This window comes from Nycticebus coucang, chromosome 18, assembly GCF_027406575.1.
Source record: "Nycticebus coucang isolate mNycCou1 chromosome 18, mNycCou1.pri, whole genome shotgun sequence".
Lineage (NCBI taxonomy): Eukaryota > Metazoa > Chordata > Mammalia > Primates > Lorisidae > Nycticebus > Nycticebus coucang.
In genome coordinates, this window is record NC_069797.1 from 45,425,567 (window position 1) to 45,447,687 (window position 22,121).

Consider the following 22,121-nt stretch of genomic DNA (forward strand, 5'->3'; position numbering starts at 1 on the left):
TTTTATTCTATATCCTTTCTCTTAAAGTTTTTGTTTCCAAGAATGTGTAAAAGATGATATTAAGTGGGGACTTAGGGTACAGCTTTTCTAGGCCACAGTATTCAATGGAGGCCTTCAAATAGTACATCAGTTAAAAAAGTAGGGAAATAGGGCGGCTCCTGTGGCTCAGTGAGTAGGGCGCCGGCCCCATATGCTGAGGATGGCGGGTTCAAACCTCAGCCCCGGCCAAACAGCAACAACAAAATAGCCGGGCGTTATGGCGGGCGCCTGTAATCCCAGCTGCTTGGGAGGCTGAGGCAAGAGAATCGCGTAAGCCCAAGAGCTGGAGGTTGCTGTGAGCCGTGTGACGCCACGGCACTCTACCCGAGGGCGGTACAGTGAGACTCTGTCTCTACAAAAACAAAAAATAGTAGGGAAATAGTTTTAGGTGCTGTAGACTATCTCTCTCCACCTCTTTCTATCTCAGCGGATTCACTGGGACCCTTGGCAACTTCTCTAATACTTAACCTTGGTGTGGTGGCCTTGACCTTGGTTGTTCCTGGTTTTGCTCTCTGCTTGCCACCTTGTGGATTTATTGGGAATTGCGTCTTCTTCTGAGAGCCCGGCTGACTCACCCAGTTATTTGGCTACTGCTTTCACTGGGAATGGAGATGGGGCAGGTAGAAAAGAATTCTCTCTACTGGAGTAACACAACAGGAGATCTTGCTTTTCTAGTCTTCCTGTAGCACCGCTCCCCACCCTCGGTGTACCAGGGTGTGATCAGGCCCTGACTCTGCCCAGTATCACCTCTCCAGTCCACCAGAGGTTCCCTTGTGCTTTAAAAACATTATAAAATAAGGCTGGGTGCAGTGGCTCACACCTGTAATCCTAGCATTCTGGGAGGCTGAGGTGGGTGGATTGCCGGAGCTCACCAGTTCCACATCAGCCTGAGCAAAAGTAAGACCTCCTCTACTAAAAAAAGAAAAACTGAGGCAAGAGGATGACTCGAGAAAAAGAGTTGGAGGTTGCTGTGAACTATGATGCCACGGCACTCTACCCAGGGTAACAGCTTGAGACTCTGTCTCAAAAAGAAAAAAATGATAAAATAATACAAGTTTACTTAGAGCTAACAGTCTGCAGAGGAGACAGATTTTAAAAATTAGACAAATAAATGCAACATTTTTTTAAGTTATGGTGCGTGCTAGGAGATGGAGAACAATGGTGGTGGTGGGAGAGGGCAGGGGACTTTCATTAAGTAGGCTGGTAAGGATAGGCTTGCCTAAATAGGAGAAATTTCAAATTGAAACCTGAAAGATGAGAAGGATCCAGTCATGAAAAGAGGGAGGATGAGCATGTGCAAAGGTCCTGAGGGGGAAAGAGCTTGTCAAGCTGAAAATAAATGAGTGTGGCTGGATTGCTGGGAGCGGAGGGGAGTGGCTGGAGTGGGGCCGGAAAGGGTGGTAGATGCAGATATTCAGGGTGGGCCCTGCAGTGCCGGGTAAAGATTCTGACTTTGTTCTGAGTGTAGTGGGAAGGTAATGAAAGATTCTTTTCTTTTTTTTTCTGAGACAGAGTCTCATGTTGTTGCCCTTGGTAGAATGCCTTGGCATCATAGCTCACAACAACCTCAAACTCTTAGGCTCAAATGATTCTCTTGCCTCAGCCTCCTGAGTAGCTGGGACTACAGGTGCCTGCCATAACACCTGGCTATTTTTAGAGAGGAGGTCTCACTCTGGCTCAGGCGGGTCTCGAACATGTGAGCTCAGGTAATCCATCTGCCTTGGCATCCCAGAGTGCTGAGATGATGGGTGTGAGCCACTACCGTGGGCCTAATGAAAGATTCTTTTATTTTATTTTTTTAGAGACAGAGTCTCACTTTGTAGCCCTCAGTAGGGTGCTGTGGCATCACTGCTCACAGCAACCTCCAACTCCTGGGCTTAAGCAATTCTCTTGCCTCAGCCTCCCAAGTAGCTGGGACTACAGGTGCCTGCCACAACGCCTGGCTATTTTTTGGTTGTAGTTGTTTGGCAGGCCCAGGCTGGATTCCAACCCACCAGCTCTGGTGTATGTGGGTGGTGCCTTAGCCACTTGAGCTACAGGTGCCAAGCCCTAATGAAAGATTCTTAAGCAGGGAAGTGATGAGGTCTAACTTCTTTGTTCTATTTCTATTTTACAAGGATCATCATTGCTGCTGCATGGATAATCTGTTGAAGTGAATAGGGAGGGAAGCTGGGACACCAGCTGGGAGCCTGGTGCAGGAAGCTGGGTGAGAGGGATGGTGGCCTAGACTTGAATGGTGGCAACAGAGATAAAAGGATCCTGGCTGTCTAACACGGCAGCCACTGGCCACGTGTGGCTACAGAGCGTGTGAAGACTCGGCACAAAAAAAGATGGAAAGAAGCTTTTAGTCATTTGTTCATATTGATTACTTGTTCAAATAATAATACTTTGGCTATTTCATTATGTGAAATAAAATATAATATTAAAATTTTAACCTTTTGGGTGGAGCCTGTGGCTCAGTGGGTAGGGCGCCAGCCCCATATACTGAGGGTGGTGGGTTCAAACCCGGCCTCAGCCAAACTGCAACAAACTTCACATCTCTGGATTTCACTTTCCTTATTTGTAAAATGGAAATGGATAATGATGGATAGTGCCAGATGCCATGAGGTTCCTAGTTTTCCTTACATCCTTTGTCACACACCCTCACAAGGTAGCCTGTAGTCCCAGCTACTCCGGAGGCTGAGGCAAGAGAATTGCCTAGGCCCAGGAGTTGGAGGTTGCTGTGAGCAGTGTGACGCTGCGGCACTCTACCAAGGGCAAGAAAGTGAGACTCTGTCTCTACAAAAAAAAATTTTTTTGGACCTTTTTTATTAAAAAAATGTGGTTACTAGAAAAATTTAAATTATATGTGTGGCTTATATCTGTGGCTCTCACGTTATTGGACAGTGCTGACACAGATAAAAGTCATTAAATTAAAAAAGATATTGTTCTGAAATAATCTCACTCTGTACCCAGATTGGAGTTCAGTAGCATGATGATAGCTCACTGTAACTTCAAATTCCTGGGTTCAAGCAATCCTCTTGCCTCAGCCTTCCAAGTAGCTAGGACTATATACATGCTTCACTATGCCTGGCTAATTAAAAAAATTTTTTTTGTAACTATGGGGATCTCACTACATTGCTCAGACTGGTCTCAAACTCTTGGCCTCAAGTGATCCTCCCACCTTAGTCTCCCAAAGCACTGGGTTTATAGGCCTGAGCCACTGAGCCTGGTCTAAAAAGTATTTTTAGAGTAAACTTATATTGGATACATTAGAAATTTCTAGCTAGACATAGATTTCTAGCTAGGCATAGACTTATTTGGTACACAGAAGATGTTCATTTGATATAATAATAAAACAATACAGTTAGTGTCCTGTCCAACCACAAAAAGCAAAAAGAATGAAAGATTTGAACTTGAACATAAAAAATTCAAGATATTTGATGTGACAAGTATATATTTTAAAAATAATGCTCCTAAAATGCCTCAGTTATTGACAACTGCAAGAAAACAGAAAAAAGTCAATAGCAACACAGTTGAAACCAAATGTCAAATTTAGAGCAAACGAACATGTGAGGCAACTTTCCGAGTGGTGCGTGTTTTTCTTTTCTTGTTTACAATCTTCTCAAAATATCTTCATACCAACTGAGTGGGCAGGACATTTAGGTTGAATATCAGTTATACAACATTAGTATAAATCGGGACAGCAACAGATAGGGTATTGTTTTCTGTTGAGCTGGTAAAGTGACCACAGAAACACTAGATCAGTTCTCTGAATGGAGAATTTTATCCAAATAAATGCCACCTCTCTTCCAGATATATTTATAATATATTTAATATATAAATATAATACATTTGATAATTTCTTCATGTGATATTTATAGATGATTTGACTTTAAAAGGACTTTAGCTTCTTGAGATTTTATTCTATTTATAAGGATAACCTTAAGTCTGGAGCAAGGTTGTTTACAGTGTTACTGACAGCACGTTGTGTAAGGTCCTGTAAATGAGGAAGGCTGCCCCTGAGGTCACGGGGCTTAATGGGAAGACCACACATTCTAGGCTTGAAGACAGAAGATTCTGGTTCTTCCTTGGCATCCATAGCGTGTGAACTTGGACCTGACTTCACATCTCTGGATCTCACTTTCCTTATTTGTAAAATGGAAATAGATAATGATGAATAGTGCCATATGCTCTGAGGTTGATAGTTTTCCTTGCATTCTTTGTCTCACCCCCCCACAAGGTAGGCACTGTTACTTCCTTTTTACAGAGGAGGAAACTGAAGTTCAGAAAGGGTAAATGACTTCCTTAAAGTTACGTTGGTGGAAAGAGGTGAAGCCAGGATTTGAACCCTGGTTTTTCTGGCTCCAAAATCAGCTTTTTTTTTTTTTTTTTCCCCTCTTATCATACTCCTTATTCATTTTCCTGCTCACCTTTGAAATTATTGGGAAAGTCAACTTAGACTGATGAATGGGTTTTGCAAAAATGTCATAAAACATGCAAATGTATGAGATTATGAATCCTCAGTTAAAAGGGAACGTAAAATGAAGCTCCAGGTAAATATTCATAACAACTGTATTAGGTATATATATCAGTTGAAGTAAAATGAATTTCACATGTTGTTTTCAGATTCAAGCTCTGAAGCTCATATGACAAAGGGGTAATTTCCTTCCTCGGGATGAAAATTTACAGGAATTCAGAGGAAACTATTTCAGTGGTCATTTCTAAAACGCTGAAGAGTCAGATGCACTCAGCATCATATGCTAAGTCCCGTTAGTCAAAGCATGAAACAAACATCGGGCCTGACCTGGCGTCCGTCAAGTAGGCTGGCTCTGTCTGGGAGAATTCATTCAGCAACAAGCAGAGAGAGGTACCCAGGCAGGATGGAGAAGTTTGTGTTTCTGCTGGTGCTGTCTCTTCCCTTCCTGACTTTCTTCTCAGGTGGGCCTTTGCTCCAAAAAAACATAGTCTCTTTCTATAATAGTTTCTTTGATATTTTCAAGTATTTTTTTCTTCTAAAATGATAGATAGTATATAATGTATAATGTAAAGATATTTCAATGCTCTTTCTTTTTCTTTCTGTAAGAGCAGGCTTACAGAATTGCTATCCTTAATACATCTTTAAATGTATTTGAGAACTAATTCTTAAAAATGCTAATCGTAGCTTTACTTTCTTTATTTTTCATGTGAAATCACCAAATGTTGATATACTTCTATGGGCATTATGATAATATCTTTTAGAATTTGCATGTGATTATCAAGACAATATAATTTTATGGTTATAGTAATTCTCTTTGAGGGGCTGTAATTTATTAAGTTTAACTTAAGTTTATAAGTCAGTGGGCATCTTCCCATAACAACATTAAACTTGATTCAGTCTATTGAGGATTTAAAAAATTCCACTGAAACATACCTAAAATTGCAGATCAGAGAACTGAAGAAACTGTTGTGTGTGTGTTTTTTAACTTTATGTGGTTGTTGTGGAAGAAAATATGTATTCATTAAATTTATACCCACTTTTAAAGGAATAGGCCATTGCAATCAGTAAATACATTTAGGTTGTGCAGTTTTTTGCTCTAAGTTAACCATATCAGAAACAATTTAAAATTTCTTCCTGAGCCTTTTGGAATGCCAAGTCCTCTGAGACAAGTCCCTGGGAAAGAACATGAGTGTTCTAACCAAAATTGAACTTGCAAATCCTTTGCCTTGGACTGTGGGGATGGAAAGTGAGAACCCTTAGTCACCTTCCTGACTTTTCTAGAGGCTTCCCCAATTCTGAAGGAAAAGGAAGCCAAACAGTTCCTGAGATCCCGGCGACAGGACCGGCCGAGCAAACCTGGATTCCCGGACGAACCAATGCGGGTGAGAGCTGGGTTCTGGCAGTTTTAAAGGAAATTCAATGTTTGAATGCTCATTCATTGCGAAACTAAACTAGGTGTTGGCCCTAGCATGGGCTGCTAGTTGGGGGTCCTGTTAGAGTTTCAGTTATCAGGCACATGCAATGTCAACCTTTTACCTCCTCATTTTCTCTTCTGGAGGTGCCAGCCGACCTAACCTGTGGTGAGTATACAGTAGGAACAGTGGGGCTACTGGTGGGAGCCCCAGGATCCTGACCTGCCTGCTGAGGAGCTGTCCTCTCCAGCTGGAGCGAAGCCTATTTCTCCTTCTTCCTTTGGCCCCGGGGCTGCTGTGGCCAGTGGTGGTCTGCCCAGGCATGCAGGAACTCTGTCTCAGTTGCCTGGGGGTGGGGGTCCTGTCCTGATCTGGTCACTCTGATTTTGGCCTCTGGCCTCAGCTCTGCCCTGTGGGCTCATGGTGTCCACCTGCACAATCTTTCTGGGCCAGGCACCCTCTCCTAACTTCATTTGGGGAGTTGAGTAGATGCTGCTGGATCTGGACCCAGTTCAGGCCTTGCTTGGCTCATCCTGTGGCTAAAATAGTCCTATTTTTGCCCCACCCTGGTGAAGGTAAGCAGCAGTGATCTGAGAAAGTGTTTGGGAAGCCAGTGTCTGCGGTCCAGGCTCATCTTCCTTCCCGGCCCCTTCAGCAGGGCCCATGCTCTTTCTCTTTTTTCTGCCTTTCATGTCAAAGCCCAAGAGGATCTGCAACAACATTTATCTGCAGTCAGGGCAGAATCCTGTGCATAACTGGATTATCTCCTTTAAGAGGCTCTTGTTAAGATGCAGTATCCCACAGCGATGAAGCATGCTGGCTCTGGGCTCAGACTGGGTTTGAAGCTCCCCATTTCCTAACTACGTAACCCTGGGGAACTTTCCTCATATTTCTGCACCTTAGTACTCTCATCTATAAAACGCGGATAGTAACTGTTATTATTGACGTTACTATAACATTGTTATTATAAATAATATAAAACAACCATTTCATGAGGCTAAATGAAATACTTCGTAGTAAAGCACTTAGAACGGTATTCAGCAAATGGTAACTACTTTTTTGAGTATTAAGTACCAGGTACTGGGCTAGGGGCTGGGGCGGTACAGATGGGTTGCCTAGGTTTCTGCTCAGAGGCTGTGGTGGAGACAGAGATGTAAGCAGATGGCTGCTCTGGAGTGTGACAAAAATGAATCCACTCCAGGATGTTCGGGATGGATGTGGCTTTTTTGAAGAGGAAGCAGAAGAGATAAGAGGTAGCTCAGAATGTCTAGGTGTAGGGTAGGAGGGAACAGGGAGGTGGGCAGAGGCAGAATTGAGAAAAGTTTGAGTAGTTGAACTTCATTTTATGTGGAGAGCAAATGAAAGATTTTTCAAACAAAAAAGTACAGATCTGAGCTTTAGATAGAGAGCTCTAGAAACAGAGAAGAGGCCCAGGGTTAAAGTCTGGGACACCAACGCTCAGGTGGGTAGAGGAGAGGGACTGAGGAACAAGGTGGAGAGAAACAGAGAGAAGCCTGGCCCCAGGGCTGGCAGGAGGCCCCCAAAGGGTGCAGAGAGCAAGGAAGGAGGGCAGGTGGAGGGAGGAGACGGGTGGGTGCGACAGCGGCTGGAGGAGGGGTCCTGTGGGTGGATGACTAACTGGTCCTTGTGTGCTTTCTTTATGATGTCTGGAGTGGCCATTCCAAAGGCTGTTCTTTGGGGCCCCGGATGGGGGGTGTCGGCACACTCCCCCATAGCAGGTGCCCCTGCTCCAGGCGTGCAAGGGGCAGCTGTAATGGATCCCCAGGGCTGCCACCTGACATTTTCTCTGACAGCATCTGCACCTGGCTCTTTTGAACTGTGACTGTGGTTAACGGCTTTTGCCCTGACTGAAGGCACTGTGGGCATCAGTCAGCAGGTGGGTTTGGACCTTGTGGTCTGGCTTCCTGCCTCTGCCTTCTGTCACCATCCCCGTGCCAGCCTACAAGCCATGCTAGACTTTGCCCCTAAAAGCCTGCACTGTGTGGTCCATGCCCTGTTCAGAAAACTCCCCCCAACTCCTCGGTTTGCCTTTCCCCTGCTGTGATCATCACCTCCCCTAATCTTTTGACAACTCTCTGCTCGCCTCCAACTTTGTAATTTGCTATCTGGCTCTCTTCTTGTTTACTTTAGACACCTTTCACAGATGGGACCAGCACCTGCTCCCCTTAACCGCTCAAACCTACCAGATCTTGTTTCTTTGTGACTCCTTCCTGCCTCTGAACCTACTTCTGAGCCCCCAACCATTTCTGTCCCCAACCTACCTACAGCCCAGTCCTGCATGTACCTCCGAGACATTTCACCCCAGTGTCCAGAATCCTCAGGCACTCAGCCTGTTTGGAGAAGTGGTCATGGGACTTGCCATTAAAATGTGAAATCAACACACATTCCATTATTTAGCGGCTAGTCTATACTAGTAATTCCCACCCAGGGGAATTTTGTTTCCCCATCCCCAGGGACATATGACAATGTTTGGAGGCATTTTTGGTTGTGACAGCTGTAGGAAGGGTCCTGTCGGCATCCAGGCATCCAGCAGGTAGAGGCCGTGGATGCTGCAAACACCCTGCTACACACAGGACAGCCCCACCCAGTGTTAGTAATGGAGGGTGAGGAACCATTTTACACCAGGCCAAGGAGCCTCTTTCTCATTCACCCTGGGTCACACTGTGTCTCACTTGTTCTTGTTTAGTTACACTCAGTCACATGCACAGAGAATTGGTTGAATTTGCATGTATTTTTTGGCTTTCCTTCCTTCCTTCCTTCCTCCCTCCCCTCCCTCCCTCTTGTCTTGTCTTGTCTCACTCTGACACCCTGGGGAGAGTGCCATGGCATCGTTGCTCACAGCAACCTCAAACTTCCTCAGTAGCTGGGACTATAGGCATGTGCCACAATGCCCAGCTAGTTTTTCTATTTTTAGTAGAGATGGGGTCTTGCTCTTGGCTAAGCCTGGTCTTGAATCTCTGAGCTCAAGCAATCCACCAGCCTCAGCCTCCCAGAGTGCCAGGATCGCGGAAGTGAGCCACTCCCAGACTAGGTATGTGTTTCTTAACTTTGGTTTGCATACTGGAACCACTTGGGGAATTAAAAATTCTGATGACTGCATTCCACTCCAGGATTGGGGACCTGAGGGTGTGGCCTAGATGAGAGGGTGGAGTTAAAGCCCCCCAGGAGTGCCAGTGTGCAGCTGAGGCTGAGAACCGTGGTGCTGTGCCTTCTGGGAGAAGCCAGCCACATGTGAAAACAGCCTCCCCTACTTGGGAACACAAAAGCATTTAGAAAGCAGTGAAATGTTAAACTGAGCAAGATGGAGAGTAAGAATTTTAGTTGTGTAAATTGCGAGAGGAAGAATTTTAGACAGAAAGTGAGGGGATCAGGTGGTGGGTGCTGATCAAGGTGAGCCATTAATTAAATTTTCATTGACTATGCCCTACCAGGCTCGAGGCCCTGAGGGTGAAAGATGAGCTAGACATTCTTTCTTCATTCAAGAGCCCTTTGTGTGAGATGGAGCCACAGCATTCCAGGGCTATATCCTCCAAGAGACTGTGGATGTGAAAGGAGGGAGCCTTGAGTTCTAACTGGAAAGAGGAGGGGGGCTGAGAAGGCTTCCCAGAGGAGGTGTCCGCCCTCTGAGGCTTGAGGGATAGAAGGAGTTGTCAGGCAGTGTGGCGGGTGGAGGGGAGACAGGAAGAATATTTCTCTGTGAATATCCCAGTTCCAGTTCATATCTGCCATAACTAGTTGTGGACTTTGGGCTTTGGACGCCGGCTAAGTCACTTTCTCTGTTGGAAGGCTACTCTTCTCATTTGTAAAACACAGAGTTGGGTTGGGATCCAGGCTAGAAGGTTCATTCCAGGTCTCATATTGTAGGGCAGTGGTCCCCAACCTTTTTGGCATCAAGGACTGGGAGACAATTTTTCCATGGACAAGGGGGGGGGGTCAGGGCTTTGGGGGTATGGGGACAGGGGATCGTTAGGGGATGTCAAGCACATGACATTTCAGATCATCAGGTGTGAAGTTCTTGTAAGGTAGGTTCAGCCTAGATCCCTCGCATGCCCGCTTTGTAGTAGGGTTTGATACAGGTCTGGGGGTTGAGGACCGCAGTTACAGGGCTCTGGGTAGAGTTTGATGTTGACACAAGTTTTCTGGTGCCAGTCTGTAACTTGGAGGTGACATACACACACCCTCTCATCCCCCTACATACACCCGACAAACACACCCTCACTCCCTTACACACCCTCACACATCCTCATACCGTCTTCCACTCACACACTCACACATGTCCTCAAAATCTTGTACAAACACCCCACATCCCCCCTTACATGCCCTCACACACCCCTACACCCTCCACGCTCCCTTACACGCTCACACACATCCCTCACAGTCATCCTCACACCCCCTCACACATCTGTACACACTCTCACACAGAGGGATGTGTGGTTTTTTAAGGCCTGGCAGAGCATGTTTTTGGACAGCAGGTACCAGCCCTCTCACTTCTGCTTTGGCCTTGACCTGTGCATGTGAGCTGTGTGGCATGATGGGAACTGGCAGTCGAGGGTCATCTTGGGGCTGGGAGGCCCTGGGACATCACAGCAGCAGAGTTGGGTTTCTGTACACAGAGGGAGCCATCAAGGGCTTTTAAGTAGAGGAATGATGTGACTTGGTCTGTTTCCAGGGGCCCTTTGGAGTTCAGGACGCAGAGCCTCTGAAGTGTTGGCCTTCAGACACTGTTGCATGCAGGAAATGGGAAGTGACATTTCTGGATGCATTATTGCATTTCCTTGCCGTGGTCCCCAGGAGACAAACAAGTGGACTTGGGCGAATGAGTGGAGTCAGTGATCTCCGGGCAACATGTGTGCCCTTGGGAACTGAGCCTTGAGACTTGGGTGCTCACCAGTAACTCTAAATCACTCAGAGATGATGGCTTGGGTTGTTACTATTTTATTTTACAGTCCCCTCTAAGGGACTGTACAAAAGAAAAGCCTTTCAGAGAGGGGAGAGGCTACCCATGGCGGTAGACAAGTGGTGCTTCAGGAGGAATTAAGGATTCAACATGAAAACAAGTATGAAGATTTGCAGAAATCTTCCTGTGGAGATCTATTAAGGTCTGTTAATAATCAAAAGTTGGCCTAGATATTGGCAGAGGTTGGCTCCCGTGGAATTACAGACTTTTTAGAAACAGCATCAGACAAGTCACGCCTGTGTACACAACGGGCTTGATTGTCTGGCATCTGTCCTGTGGATTCAGCGCCACATCTGTTCCTTTCTGACTTTGTGGTGGGAAGGACAGAACTTTCTGAAGAGCGTAGTGGGGTGCCCCTGTACCAGGATGGAGGGCCAGCACAGACACCTGAGGTGGAGACACCTGCTGGGACCCTAGGCAGAGGACAGCAAGGCCCCAGAGGACATGGAGAGGGGGGCTGGAGGGAGGCAGAAGGCTCTGGGTAAGAAGGTGGGACAGATTGGGATAGATGGAGGCAGCCACACTGGATGAAAGGCCCAGTATGTGCAAAGGAGAGAGACCGGTGGGAAGGCAGGGCCTAGGGGGGATGCACCGCTGAAGTCCCCTTGGGTAGGAACTGGCTGATATGTTTCATCTATGATGAAGCTAGATGTCGATTTGTAATCGTTTTCTGCTCTGTGCTGTTGTAATCCTCTGCTGCCCCTAAACCCTAGGGAAAGCCTGCTACATGCAGCAAATTTATCTTCGTAGTTCTTTGTGTGTGTATGTGTGTGTGTGGGGTGTGTGGTATGGAGTGACAGTGGCTGACCAGAGAGGAAAGGAATCGTTAGAGTCTGGAAATGGCGGTGGTAGAGACGAATTCATCTGAGAATTCGTTCTGAGACGAATTCATCATAAGCTTGGCTCCAGATCCTCAGAGATTTTGGAGAGTAGAGTTCAAGACTTCATAGGCGTAGGATGGACACTCCCCCATGGCTGGAATTTGCTTGGGCACGTCCCTTTTTGGAGGTGTGTGGCTTTCAGCTGAATTGACTTTCTACCATAGACAAGGTGGCCTAGTCATGTCAGAGAGCTTGTGGGTACAGTGAAGTCTTAAGATCCTTCAGAAGAAAAAAATCTGCTTGGAGAGAAATTGGTGAAGAATTTGTGTTCAGAGGGAAGAAGGTGGAAAAATATTTCGAGCTTTCTCCCAAACATTACCTCAGTGGTGAGGATTGGTGTCTAAACTCCCACGACTCCAAAGGGGGTCCCCAGCCTGGAGGGGCAGGCTTCACCTGTGAGTCTGTCAGGCTCACAGAACCCAGGCTCCTCCTCACACCTCCAAGGGCCTATCTGTGCCTCTGCTAGACCAGGGTGATCCTTGTGCACCGTCAAGTTAAGATGCACTGTGCTGAAAGATGGAGACTTTACCTCTTTCATGTTCACATGGATGGAGCTGGAACATATTCTTCTTAGTGAAATATCTCAAGAATGGAAGAAAAAGTATCCAATGTACTTAGCCCTATTATGAAACTAATTTATGGCTTTCATATGAAAGCTATAACCTAGTTATAACCTAAGAATATGGGGAAGGGGCAGAGGGAGGGGAGGGAGGAGGGAAGATGGGCAGACGGAGGGTAATTGGTGGGATTACACCTACGGTGCATCTTACAAGTGTACATGTGAAACTTACTAAATGTAGACTATAAATGTCTTAACACAATAACTAAGAAAATGCCAGGAAGGCTATGTTAACCAGTGTGATGAAAATATGTCAAATGGTCTATAAAACCAGTGTATGGGGGCGGCGCCTGTGGCTCAAAGGAGTAGGGCGCTGGCGCCATATGCCGGAGGTGGCGGGTTCAAACCCAGCCCCGGCCAAAAACTACAAAAACAAACAAACAAACAAACAAAAAAACAGTGTATGGTGCCCCATGATTGCATTATCTTGAGACTTCACTGTACCCACAAGCTCTCTGACATGACTTATGTCAGAGAGCAAATGATTTAATAATAATAATAAAAAAAAGATGCGCTGCACTAGACGACTGCAAAGGTGGCCCTGTCTCTCTCTGTTCCTGGCGTCTGGGGACTAGAGCCAGTCTGGTATTTGTTTTGACACCGTTGATCTCCCTTCCTTCCTTGTGGACACTCTGGTCATTTGGTTTCTGTCTTCAGGACATCTTGCCCTCGGCTTCTCCTCCCTTTTCTCAGCCCCCACTGCTAGAGTTTCTTAGGATTCTTAGCCTCTGACAGTCAGTTCAGTGTCAAGAGCCTGCCAGAGCTCTGCCCTCTGCCTCCTCCGGTCCCCGTGGCTTTAAATCTCTCCTCCGTGCTGACAGCTGCACATTTTCTGTCTCCAGCCTGACCTCTCCCTAGGAGCCTCAGACTCATTTACATGAATGTCCACACTGCTGTTTGTGCTGGAATATTTAACAGGCATCTCAGATCTGCCACCCTGGAGTGGAGTTCCTGATTTCACCCCTACAACAGCTCCTGTCCTTGCCTTCCATGTTGGGGTAATTGGGACCACCCCCAAACCCAGAACCTGATAACTTCTCACCCTCCACTGCCACTGCCACCACCGTTGTCCTCAGAGAGGTGATCTCTTACTGGGTGTCCCTGCTCTTAGCAGAGGTGCCAAAGTCATTTCTTTCTTTCTTTTTTTTTTGAGATGGAGTCTCATTTTGTCACCCTTGTTAGAGTGCTATGGTATCATAGCTCACAGCAACCTCAAACTCTTGGGCTCAATGATCCTCTTGCCTCAGCCTCCCCAGTAGCTGGGACTGCAGGCGCCTACCTTAACATCTGGATTTTTTTTTTTGTAGAGACAGAGTCTCACCTGATCGCCCTTGGTAGAGTGCTGTGGCGTCACACAGCTCACAGCAACCTCCAAATCCTTGGGCTTAGGCGATTCTCTTGACTCAGCCTCCCAAGTAGCTGGGACTACAGGCACCAGCCACAAGGCCCAGCTATTTTTTTGTTGCAGTTTGGCCGGGGCTGGGTTTGAACCTGCCACCCTCGGCATAGGGGGCCGGCGCCCTACCCGCTGAGCCACAGGCGCCGCCAACATCTGGCTATTTTTAGAGCCCGAACCAGGGTCTTGCTCTGGTTCAGGCTGGTCTCTAACTCCTGAGCTCAAGCGGATCACCCAGCTCAGCCTCCCAGAGTGTTGGATTATAGGCGTGAGCCACTGTGTCGCCAGGAAATTTATTCTTTCACAGTCAGTAGGCTAGAAGTTCAAAATCAAAGTGTTGGCAAGTTTGGTTCCTTCCAGGGGCTCCGAGGGAGAATCTGTTCATCTGTTCCATGCCTGTCTCCTAGTGTTCTGGTAGTTGCTGGCAATCTTTACTGTTTCTTAGCTTGTCCTCCAGGCTCTATGTCTGTTGTCACATGGCCCTCTTCCTGTGTGTCCCTGTGTCCAAATTTCCCTTTTCTTATCAGGACACCAGTCATTGGGTTTAGGACCCACCTTAATCCAGTGTGACCTTCTTTTAACTTGGTAACATCAGCAAAGACCCCATGACAAACTAATGCCACATTCCCAGGTTCCATGTGGATGTGAATTTAGGAGGACCTTAGTCAAACATTCAGTTTTTTGAATTTAATAACAAAATATATGATTTCCCCCCAAACAACCCAACATATAACAACCCAAAATATATGATTTTCCCCAACAACAATGAAAGTGGTAAAGAGTGGGGCAGAGATGGCCTGATCTGAATCCACCAGTCAGCTTACCACTTGTTGCCTCTTCCTCCTTGGCCAAGTTGTTTCAACTCTTTAAATCTCAGTTTTCTCATCTCTAAAATGGGGAATAATAATAAGACCTGCCTAAAAGGCTTATAGGGAGGATGAAATGAGAGAATATATGCGAAGTGCTTCGCACAGTGCCTGACATTTAGTGACAATGTTAGCTTTCATTCTTCTCCTTTTATAAAAGTAGCAGCTTCATAAATACTTCTTAGTGGCTCGGCACCTGTTGCTCAGTGGCTAGGGCTCTGGTCATGTACACCGGAGCTGGCAGGTTTGAATCCAGCCCAGGCCTGCCAAATAACAGTGCCAACCACATCCAAAAAATAGCTGGGCATTGTGGCAGGTGCCTGTAGTTTCAGGTACTTGGGAGGCTGAAGCAAGAGAATTGCTTAAGCCTAAGAATTTGAGGTTTCTGTGAGCTGTGATGCCATGGTACTCTACCTAGGGCAACAGCTTGAGACTCTGTCTCAAATAAATAAATAAATAAATAAATACTTCTTTGCACATTCAGCCCCTTGCCATGTGATGATACCCTGTGCCACCACAGAACTCTGCAGAGTCCTCATCAGCAAAAAGGTTCTCACCAGATGCACTCTCTTAACCTTGGACTTTCAAGCCTCTAACCTTCAAGAATTAAATTTCAGTTTTTTTATGAATTAAAACAATACTTCTTATAATAAAACAAAATGAAAATCTCCACAGCTCCTTACTGCTTATCAGATAAAGGCCAACTGTCTTAGTTTGGAGACACATTGGGCCCCTGGGCCATCACTAGGTTTATTGACACTCCTCCAAGACAACTTATGCTCCAGCCACCCACAATTTCCCATTGCTTTTCAAATGAGATCTTTCTGTGCACCTTTTCACAAAATATTCCCTTTGCCTATAATAGGCTTCTTCCTTCTCTCTGCCTGGTACCTTCCTCTACATTCTCAATCTCCCTGAGTTGGTTCTACCCTTGGTACTCACACACAGAGCATTACTATCTACAGTATTTATATAGGTAGATTTAAATGCATACAAATGTTTTTTTAAAAAGGTCTAGAAAGTTAATCAGTTGATGGTTAATCTTATCATCTCATCAAGAAGACAAGGACTGCAGATGGTAATCTAGCAAACTCTATTTGATGTTTGAGTTTTAAACAACAATAATTAACGTGTGTAATGAAAAAAATTAAACCATTCACATTTATTGTTAAAAAACTGAGAACCAAGAAAGAATCAAATGAAGAAAAGAAAACCAGGCATAGTCCTGCTCATTCTCCCTAAAGACAGCATGGGTATTTTAAAATGTATTTCTTTCTAGTCTTTTTTGTATATATATATTTTTAAAAAGTGCATCTATAATTTTGTATCTTGGTTTTTCTCCTAATATCACAACACACAAATTTCCTCCTATTGTAAACTATTGGTTACCATAATGTTTCTGAATTATATTCTTTTGTTAGATAGTTGAATCATTTCCAGTATTTTTTCATTATAAACAACATTCTGGACATTTTTTGTGCATAAAATGCTTTCAATATATTAAATTGTTTGCTGTGTTTATATTCCAAAAAAAAAATGCTGGATTTAAAAATATATAAAGCTTTTAGTATATATTATTGAATTCTTTCCAAAAGCATTTTAACAATATCTGTTCTTGTCTTCCAAGAGTACTCCAGTTGAGGTTTTAAGGTAAAGAGATGAGGGGCACTTGATTATGGTAGCTTAAATTGGAGACTAGTAGCTGTTGCTGAGGCAGGAGGAGTGGGTATAATAAGGGAGAAATAAAAAATGACTTGTTTCATTATTTTTCTTAATGATTCTTTTGTTTTCAATTTCATTGATCTCTGATTTGATTTTGGAGATTTCTTTTCTTCTACTGGGTTTAGGCTTAGTTTGTTCTTCTTTTTCCAATTCTATAAGATGGCTTGTGAGTTTTTTGATACACTCTCTTTCTGTTTTTTGAATGTAGGCATATAAAGCTATAAAATTTCCTCTCAAAACTGCATTTGCAGTATTCCACAGGTTTTGGTAACTTGTGTCTTCATTGTTGTTATGCTCAAGGAAGTTATTTCTTCCTGCACCCATCTATCATTCAACAGAAGGTTGTTTAATTTCCATGCCTTTGTGTGGGTTCAAACGTTTTTGTTAGAGTTGAGTTCCACCATTAGTGCCTTATGGGCTGAGAAGATACAGGGTAAAATTTCAATTCTTTTTATTCTGTTGATATTTGTTTTGTGTCCCAGGATATGATCAATTTTGGAGAATGTTCCATGGGGTGATGAGAAAAATGTATATTCTTTATCTTTGAGATGGAGTGTTCTATATGCGTTTATCAAGCACAGTTGTTCTAGGGTCTCATTTAAATCTCTTATATCTTTGTTTAATTTCTGTTTAGAGAATCTGTCCAGCTCTGTAAGAGGAGTGTTAAAGCCCCTGTTATTGTGGTATTATCAGATATATTGCTCAGACTGAGAAAGGTCTGTTTCAAGAATCTGGGAGCATTTAAATTGGGTGCATAAATATTTAGAATTGAAACATCTTCTTGTTGTATTTTTCCCTTGACCAATATAAAGTGACCATCTTTATCTTTTTTTACTTTAGTTGCTTTAAATCTACATGTATCTGAAAATAAGATTGCAACTCCTCTTTTCTTTTGAATTCTATTTGCCTGAAAAATTGTCACAACTCCCTTGACTCAGAGTTTTACTTTGTCTTTTGAAGCCAGGTGTGTTTCCTGCAGACAGCAAATAGATGGCTTGTGTTTTTTAATCCATTCAGCCAATCTATGTCTCTTCAGTGGGGAATTCAAGCCATTAACAGTTATTGAGATAATTGACAAGTGTGGTAGTATTCTATTCATCTTATTTTGTGAGAGTCCATTGCTTAGTTTTATCTTTTGCATCAGTGTGGAAGTTAGGTTCTGTCCTTTAATTTCTGAGTTCTTACTTTGCTGCTGATCCATTGTGATGGTCAGTGTGTAGAAGAGGTTGAAGTATTTCCTGTAGAGCTGGTCTTGTTTTGGCGAATTTCCTTAATGTTTGTATATCCGTAAATGATTTGATTTCTCCGTCAATTTTAAAGCTTAGCTTAGCAGGATATAGAATTGTGGGCTGGAAATTGTTCTGTTTAAGTAGATTAAAGGTAGATGACCATTGTCTTCTTGCTTGGAAAGTTTCATTAGAGAAGTCTGCAGTCACTCTGATAGATTTGCCCCCGCAGGTCAACTGGCGCTTACTCCTGGCAGCTTGAAGAGTCTTTTCTTTTGTCTTGACTTTGGACAGGTTCATCACAATGTGTCTTGGAGAAGCTTGGTTAGAGTTGAGGTGACCAGGGGTCTGATATCCCTCTGAAAGCAGTGTGTCAGAATCTTTGGTGATATTTGGGAAATTTTCTTTTATAATATTCTCTAGTATGGCTTCCATTCCTCTGGGGCATTCTTCTTCCCCTTCTGGGATTTCTATAACTCATATGTTGGAACGCTTCATAAAGTCCCATAATTCTGACAGTGAACATTCTGCTTTCTCTCTCTTCTTTTCTGCCTCTTTACCTATCTGAGTTATCTCAAAAACTTTGTCCTCTATCTCCGAAATTCTTTCTTCTGCATGGTCTAACCTGTTGCTGATACTTTCTATTGCATCTTTAAGTTCCCTAATTGACTGCTTCAGTTCCTTCAGCTCTGCTATATCCTTTCTATATTCTTCATATCGTTCATCTCTTATTTGATTCTGTTTTTGGATTTCCTTTTGGTTATTTTCCACTTTATTAGCAGTTTCCTTCATTGTTGCCATCATTTCCTTCATTGTTTCCATCATGTATATTCTAAATTCCCTTTCTGTCATTCCTAACATTTCTTTATAGATGGAATCCTCTGCAGTAGCTACCTCATGGTCCCTTGGAGGGGTCACTATGGACTGGTTCTTCATGTTGCCAGGAGTTTTCTGTTGATTCTTCCTCATGAGTGATTTCTTTTTATCTGTTTCCTTGCCCTAATTTTCCTTTCAATTCCTCTTGCTCTTTAAGTTCTTGTGCCTGTAGACTAGGGTTTCAATGAGTCCTTTTGGTACAGGCCCAGAAGGATGAGAAGGTTGAAGAGCAAGAAGGGATAAAAGAAAGAAAAAGAAAGAAAGAAAGAGAAGAAAATAGAGAAAGGAGAAGGGGTGGGTAAAAGGGAATATTGACAAAAAGAAGAGAGGCACAGAAAGAGGGAGACAGGGCAATATATATGTACAGTAGGGCACTTTGACACCTTAAAAAAACCCCAACCTCTGGGGGTGCCTGGTTGGGTGGTTCCCTTGAGGTCAGCAGCTCTTTGCTAACCTGATCGGACACAGTACCCCACCTCCACCAAGTAGAGAGGAAAGACAAAAATGCTCTAAATCAAACCAAAACAAGCAAACAGAAAACTTTATGAGATAAAATTGGGTGAAAAACCAAATAATAGGGATAGAAACACTAGCAAAAATTAAGTTCTAATTATTGAAAAAGGCAGCAATGGGAAATTGTATTTAAACTAGAAAAATGGAGAAAGAAAAGAAAGAAAAAAACGAGAAGAAAAAATCTGTAGGGAAAAGGTTGAAATTAAAAAACAAAACAATAACAACAACAAAAATAAACAAAAAACAAACAACCCCCCCAACCCCTCAAAACAAAGCAGTATATATATCTTGTTGAATATTGTCTGGGCAACAGGTGGTCTTCTGGGGTATGAGATGTTAATCACGATGCTGATACGACTGGAAGCCTCCGCTGATTTCTCAAACCCCACAGGGTGGAGACCCTAAATCTCTCTTCAGCCCTCTTAAAAAGCACTTTAAACTTCTAAACTTAGCTAAGCAGAAGCTTTCCCAGGAAAGTGCTTGTCGCTGGGATCACTGCTGAAGTGGCTATCCACTTACCCAGTGTACCAAAACCACTTTCACTCTACCCCTGAGGGTTAAGGCTGTAAGGCTTGGCTCAGTCCCCGCCTTTAGGCTCCTCAGTCACTAGATTACTATCTCCCACCCTATTGATCCTTTTTCTGTGACCCTGAGGGCCGAGCTTGCCGAGCTTGCCAGGGCAGTTCTCTCACAATGGCTCCCTGCGGACCCAGCCAAACACTATTAGCTCCTTTGGCTCAGCGGCTCAGTCTGGGGCCCTAGACAACACCTGAAGTTCTCTGCATTCCTGCCCAAGCTCTCCCCAAGGCAGTTCAACTGAGTGCCAAGTCCAAAAACACCAGAACAGTTCACAAATAAGGCCTTTCCCATTTGCAGTCTCACTGCTGCTGTACTTACAGCTGCCAGTGGGATTAGACCAATCGAACACACGCAACCACTTCCACTGTTTTTGTCCTCCTCTTGGGGTCCAGAAGTCTCTCGCTGACTCCCTGTGTCCTCAAAGGGATGATTATAGGCAGATCCCACCAACCAGAGATGCCTGGAGTCTTACCTCCCCAGACTCACGGTGCCCAGTTGCAGGGGAGCTGTTACTCGGCCGCCATCTTGCTCTCCAGTCCACCTTGCTTTTACTAATGAGCAAAATAATTTTTCCAAATGTCGATGGACTTTGTTTCTGCAAAAATGTCATAAGAAGGATTTTGTCTTCTTGGCAAAAGTCCCTACCTCGATATATGAATTGTTCCTTTAGGATTTCTGGTAGGTGTTTTTTTACCACACCCCCCGCCCCCCCAGCACCATAATAAAAGACTACTTCCTTATGCTCTACTTACTAAGAAATTATTTAATTAAATCATTACAGTTGGCATTTGACATGGGACGCAGATATTGGTTTTTGTTTTGCTTTATTTTTTTTTCCTCCTTCTTAAAGAAAAGAACCTAAAGAAGTTAAAACTTATTTTCCATCTACCCTTTCTTTCTTGGTCCAGGAACATTTGAGATTATCATTAACGCTGGGTTGTTTCTATCTCAGCCAATGCAATTGTTGAATTTGTGGTTTTTGGCTGATTTGCAATTTGCCTTTTCATCTTTGACTAATGATTGCTTTTCAGCCTTTTGTGGTGTATTCATTTTCCTAACATTTTAAATAAATAGTGAAAAGTCATGGAAACTAGTGCTGGTTTCTTTCTTTCTTTCTTTTTTTTTGAGACAGAGTCTCACTATGTTGCCCTCGGTAGAATGCCATGGCGTCACAGCTCACGGTGACCTCAAACTCTTGGGCTTAAGCCATTCTCTTGCCTCAGCCTCCCAAGCATCTGGGACTACAGACGCCCGCCACAATGCCCAGCTATTTTTCGGTTGCAGTTGGCATTGTCATCTGTCAGGCCCGGGCTGGATTCAAACCCTTCGGCCCCAGCGTATGTGGCTGGCGCCCTAGCTGCTACAGGCGCCGAGCCATGGTTTCTTTCTTGTTCTCTGTGTGTGTCTGTTTTGGTTTTTTCCCCTCAATGATGATTTCAACTATTGTCTAGGAGTGTGATATATATATTAATTTTTGGTGCTTTTTGTGCACATTTGGCCTGGGTCATTATATTGAGCTGACTGGCACAGATGTCAAGGAAACTTCCAAGGGAGATTTAGTGAGATTATGGGGAGAGACAGTCATTTCATTTGTTCACTTTCTCATTTATATGATAAATTTCCTTAGTGGGCTTTACTGATATCCTGCTGTGTGCCAAGCACTAAGACATATACTAGGTATATCTTAGTCACCACCTTCAAAAAATTGGCTGGATAGAGGTCGGCACCAGTGGCTCAGTGGGTAGGGTGCCGGCCCCATATACTGAGGGTGGTGAGTTTGAACCTGGACCCAGCCAAACTGCTGGGCCAGGCATTGTGGTGGGCGCCTGTAGTCCCAGCTACTCGGGAGGCTGAGGCAGGAGAATCACCTAAGCCCAAGAGCTGGAGATTGCTGTGAGCTGTGACACCACAGCACTGTACTGAGGGTGATAGAGTGAAACTGTCTCTAAAAAAAGAAAAAAAAAATTGGTTGGACAGTTGGCTGAGAGGAACAGGGATTAAATGAGTAAGGATGCAAATGAGCATATAATTATAAAAGGTGCTGCGTATCAGTGGTGATTCTTGTTAATATCATCAGTTGTCTCATCAGGAAAGTCTTTTTATATGTTTTTTATGTTAAAAATAACTTTTTCATAGAGACAGGGTCTCACTCTGCCACTCAGGCTGTAGTGGAGTGATGTAATCATAGCTCACTATAGCCTTGCACTCCTGGGCTCAAGCACCGTCACACCTAGCTAATTTTAAAAACATTTTTGTAGAGAGACACATCTTGCTATGTTACCCAGGCTGGTCTCAAACTCCTGTTCTCCAGTGATCTTCCTGTCTTGGCCTCCCAAAGTGCTGCAGTGACAGGTATGAGCCACCACATCTAGCCAGAAAAGTCTTTTTTTTTTTTTTTTTCCGAGACGGAGTCTCACTATGTCACCCTTGGTAGAGTGCTGCGGCATCACAGCTCACAGCAACTCAAACTCTTGGGCTTAAGTGATTCTCTTGCCTGAACCTCCCAAGTAGCTGGGACTATAGGTGCCTGCCACACTGCCCAGCTATTTTTTTGA

At 44.2% G+C, this 22,121-nt stretch overlaps 1 protein-coding gene across 1 annotated transcript in view; it reads left to right on the forward strand.

The window, feature by feature from the left end:
- Positions 1–4,836: 4,836 nt before the first annotated feature.
- Positions 4,837–22,121, forward strand: part of C18H17orf67 (chromosome 18 C17orf67 homolog) — a 32,428-nt gene continuing 15,143 nt past the window's right edge. The window contains exons 1-2 of the mRNA XM_053570183.1: positions 4,837–4,959; positions 5,780–5,880. Coding sequence (XP_053426158.1) covers positions 4,902–4,959; positions 5,780–5,880 — 159 coding nt within the window. The 5' untranslated portion in view covers positions 4,837–4,901. The remainder of the gene's footprint in view (positions 4,960–5,779; positions 5,881–22,121) is intronic.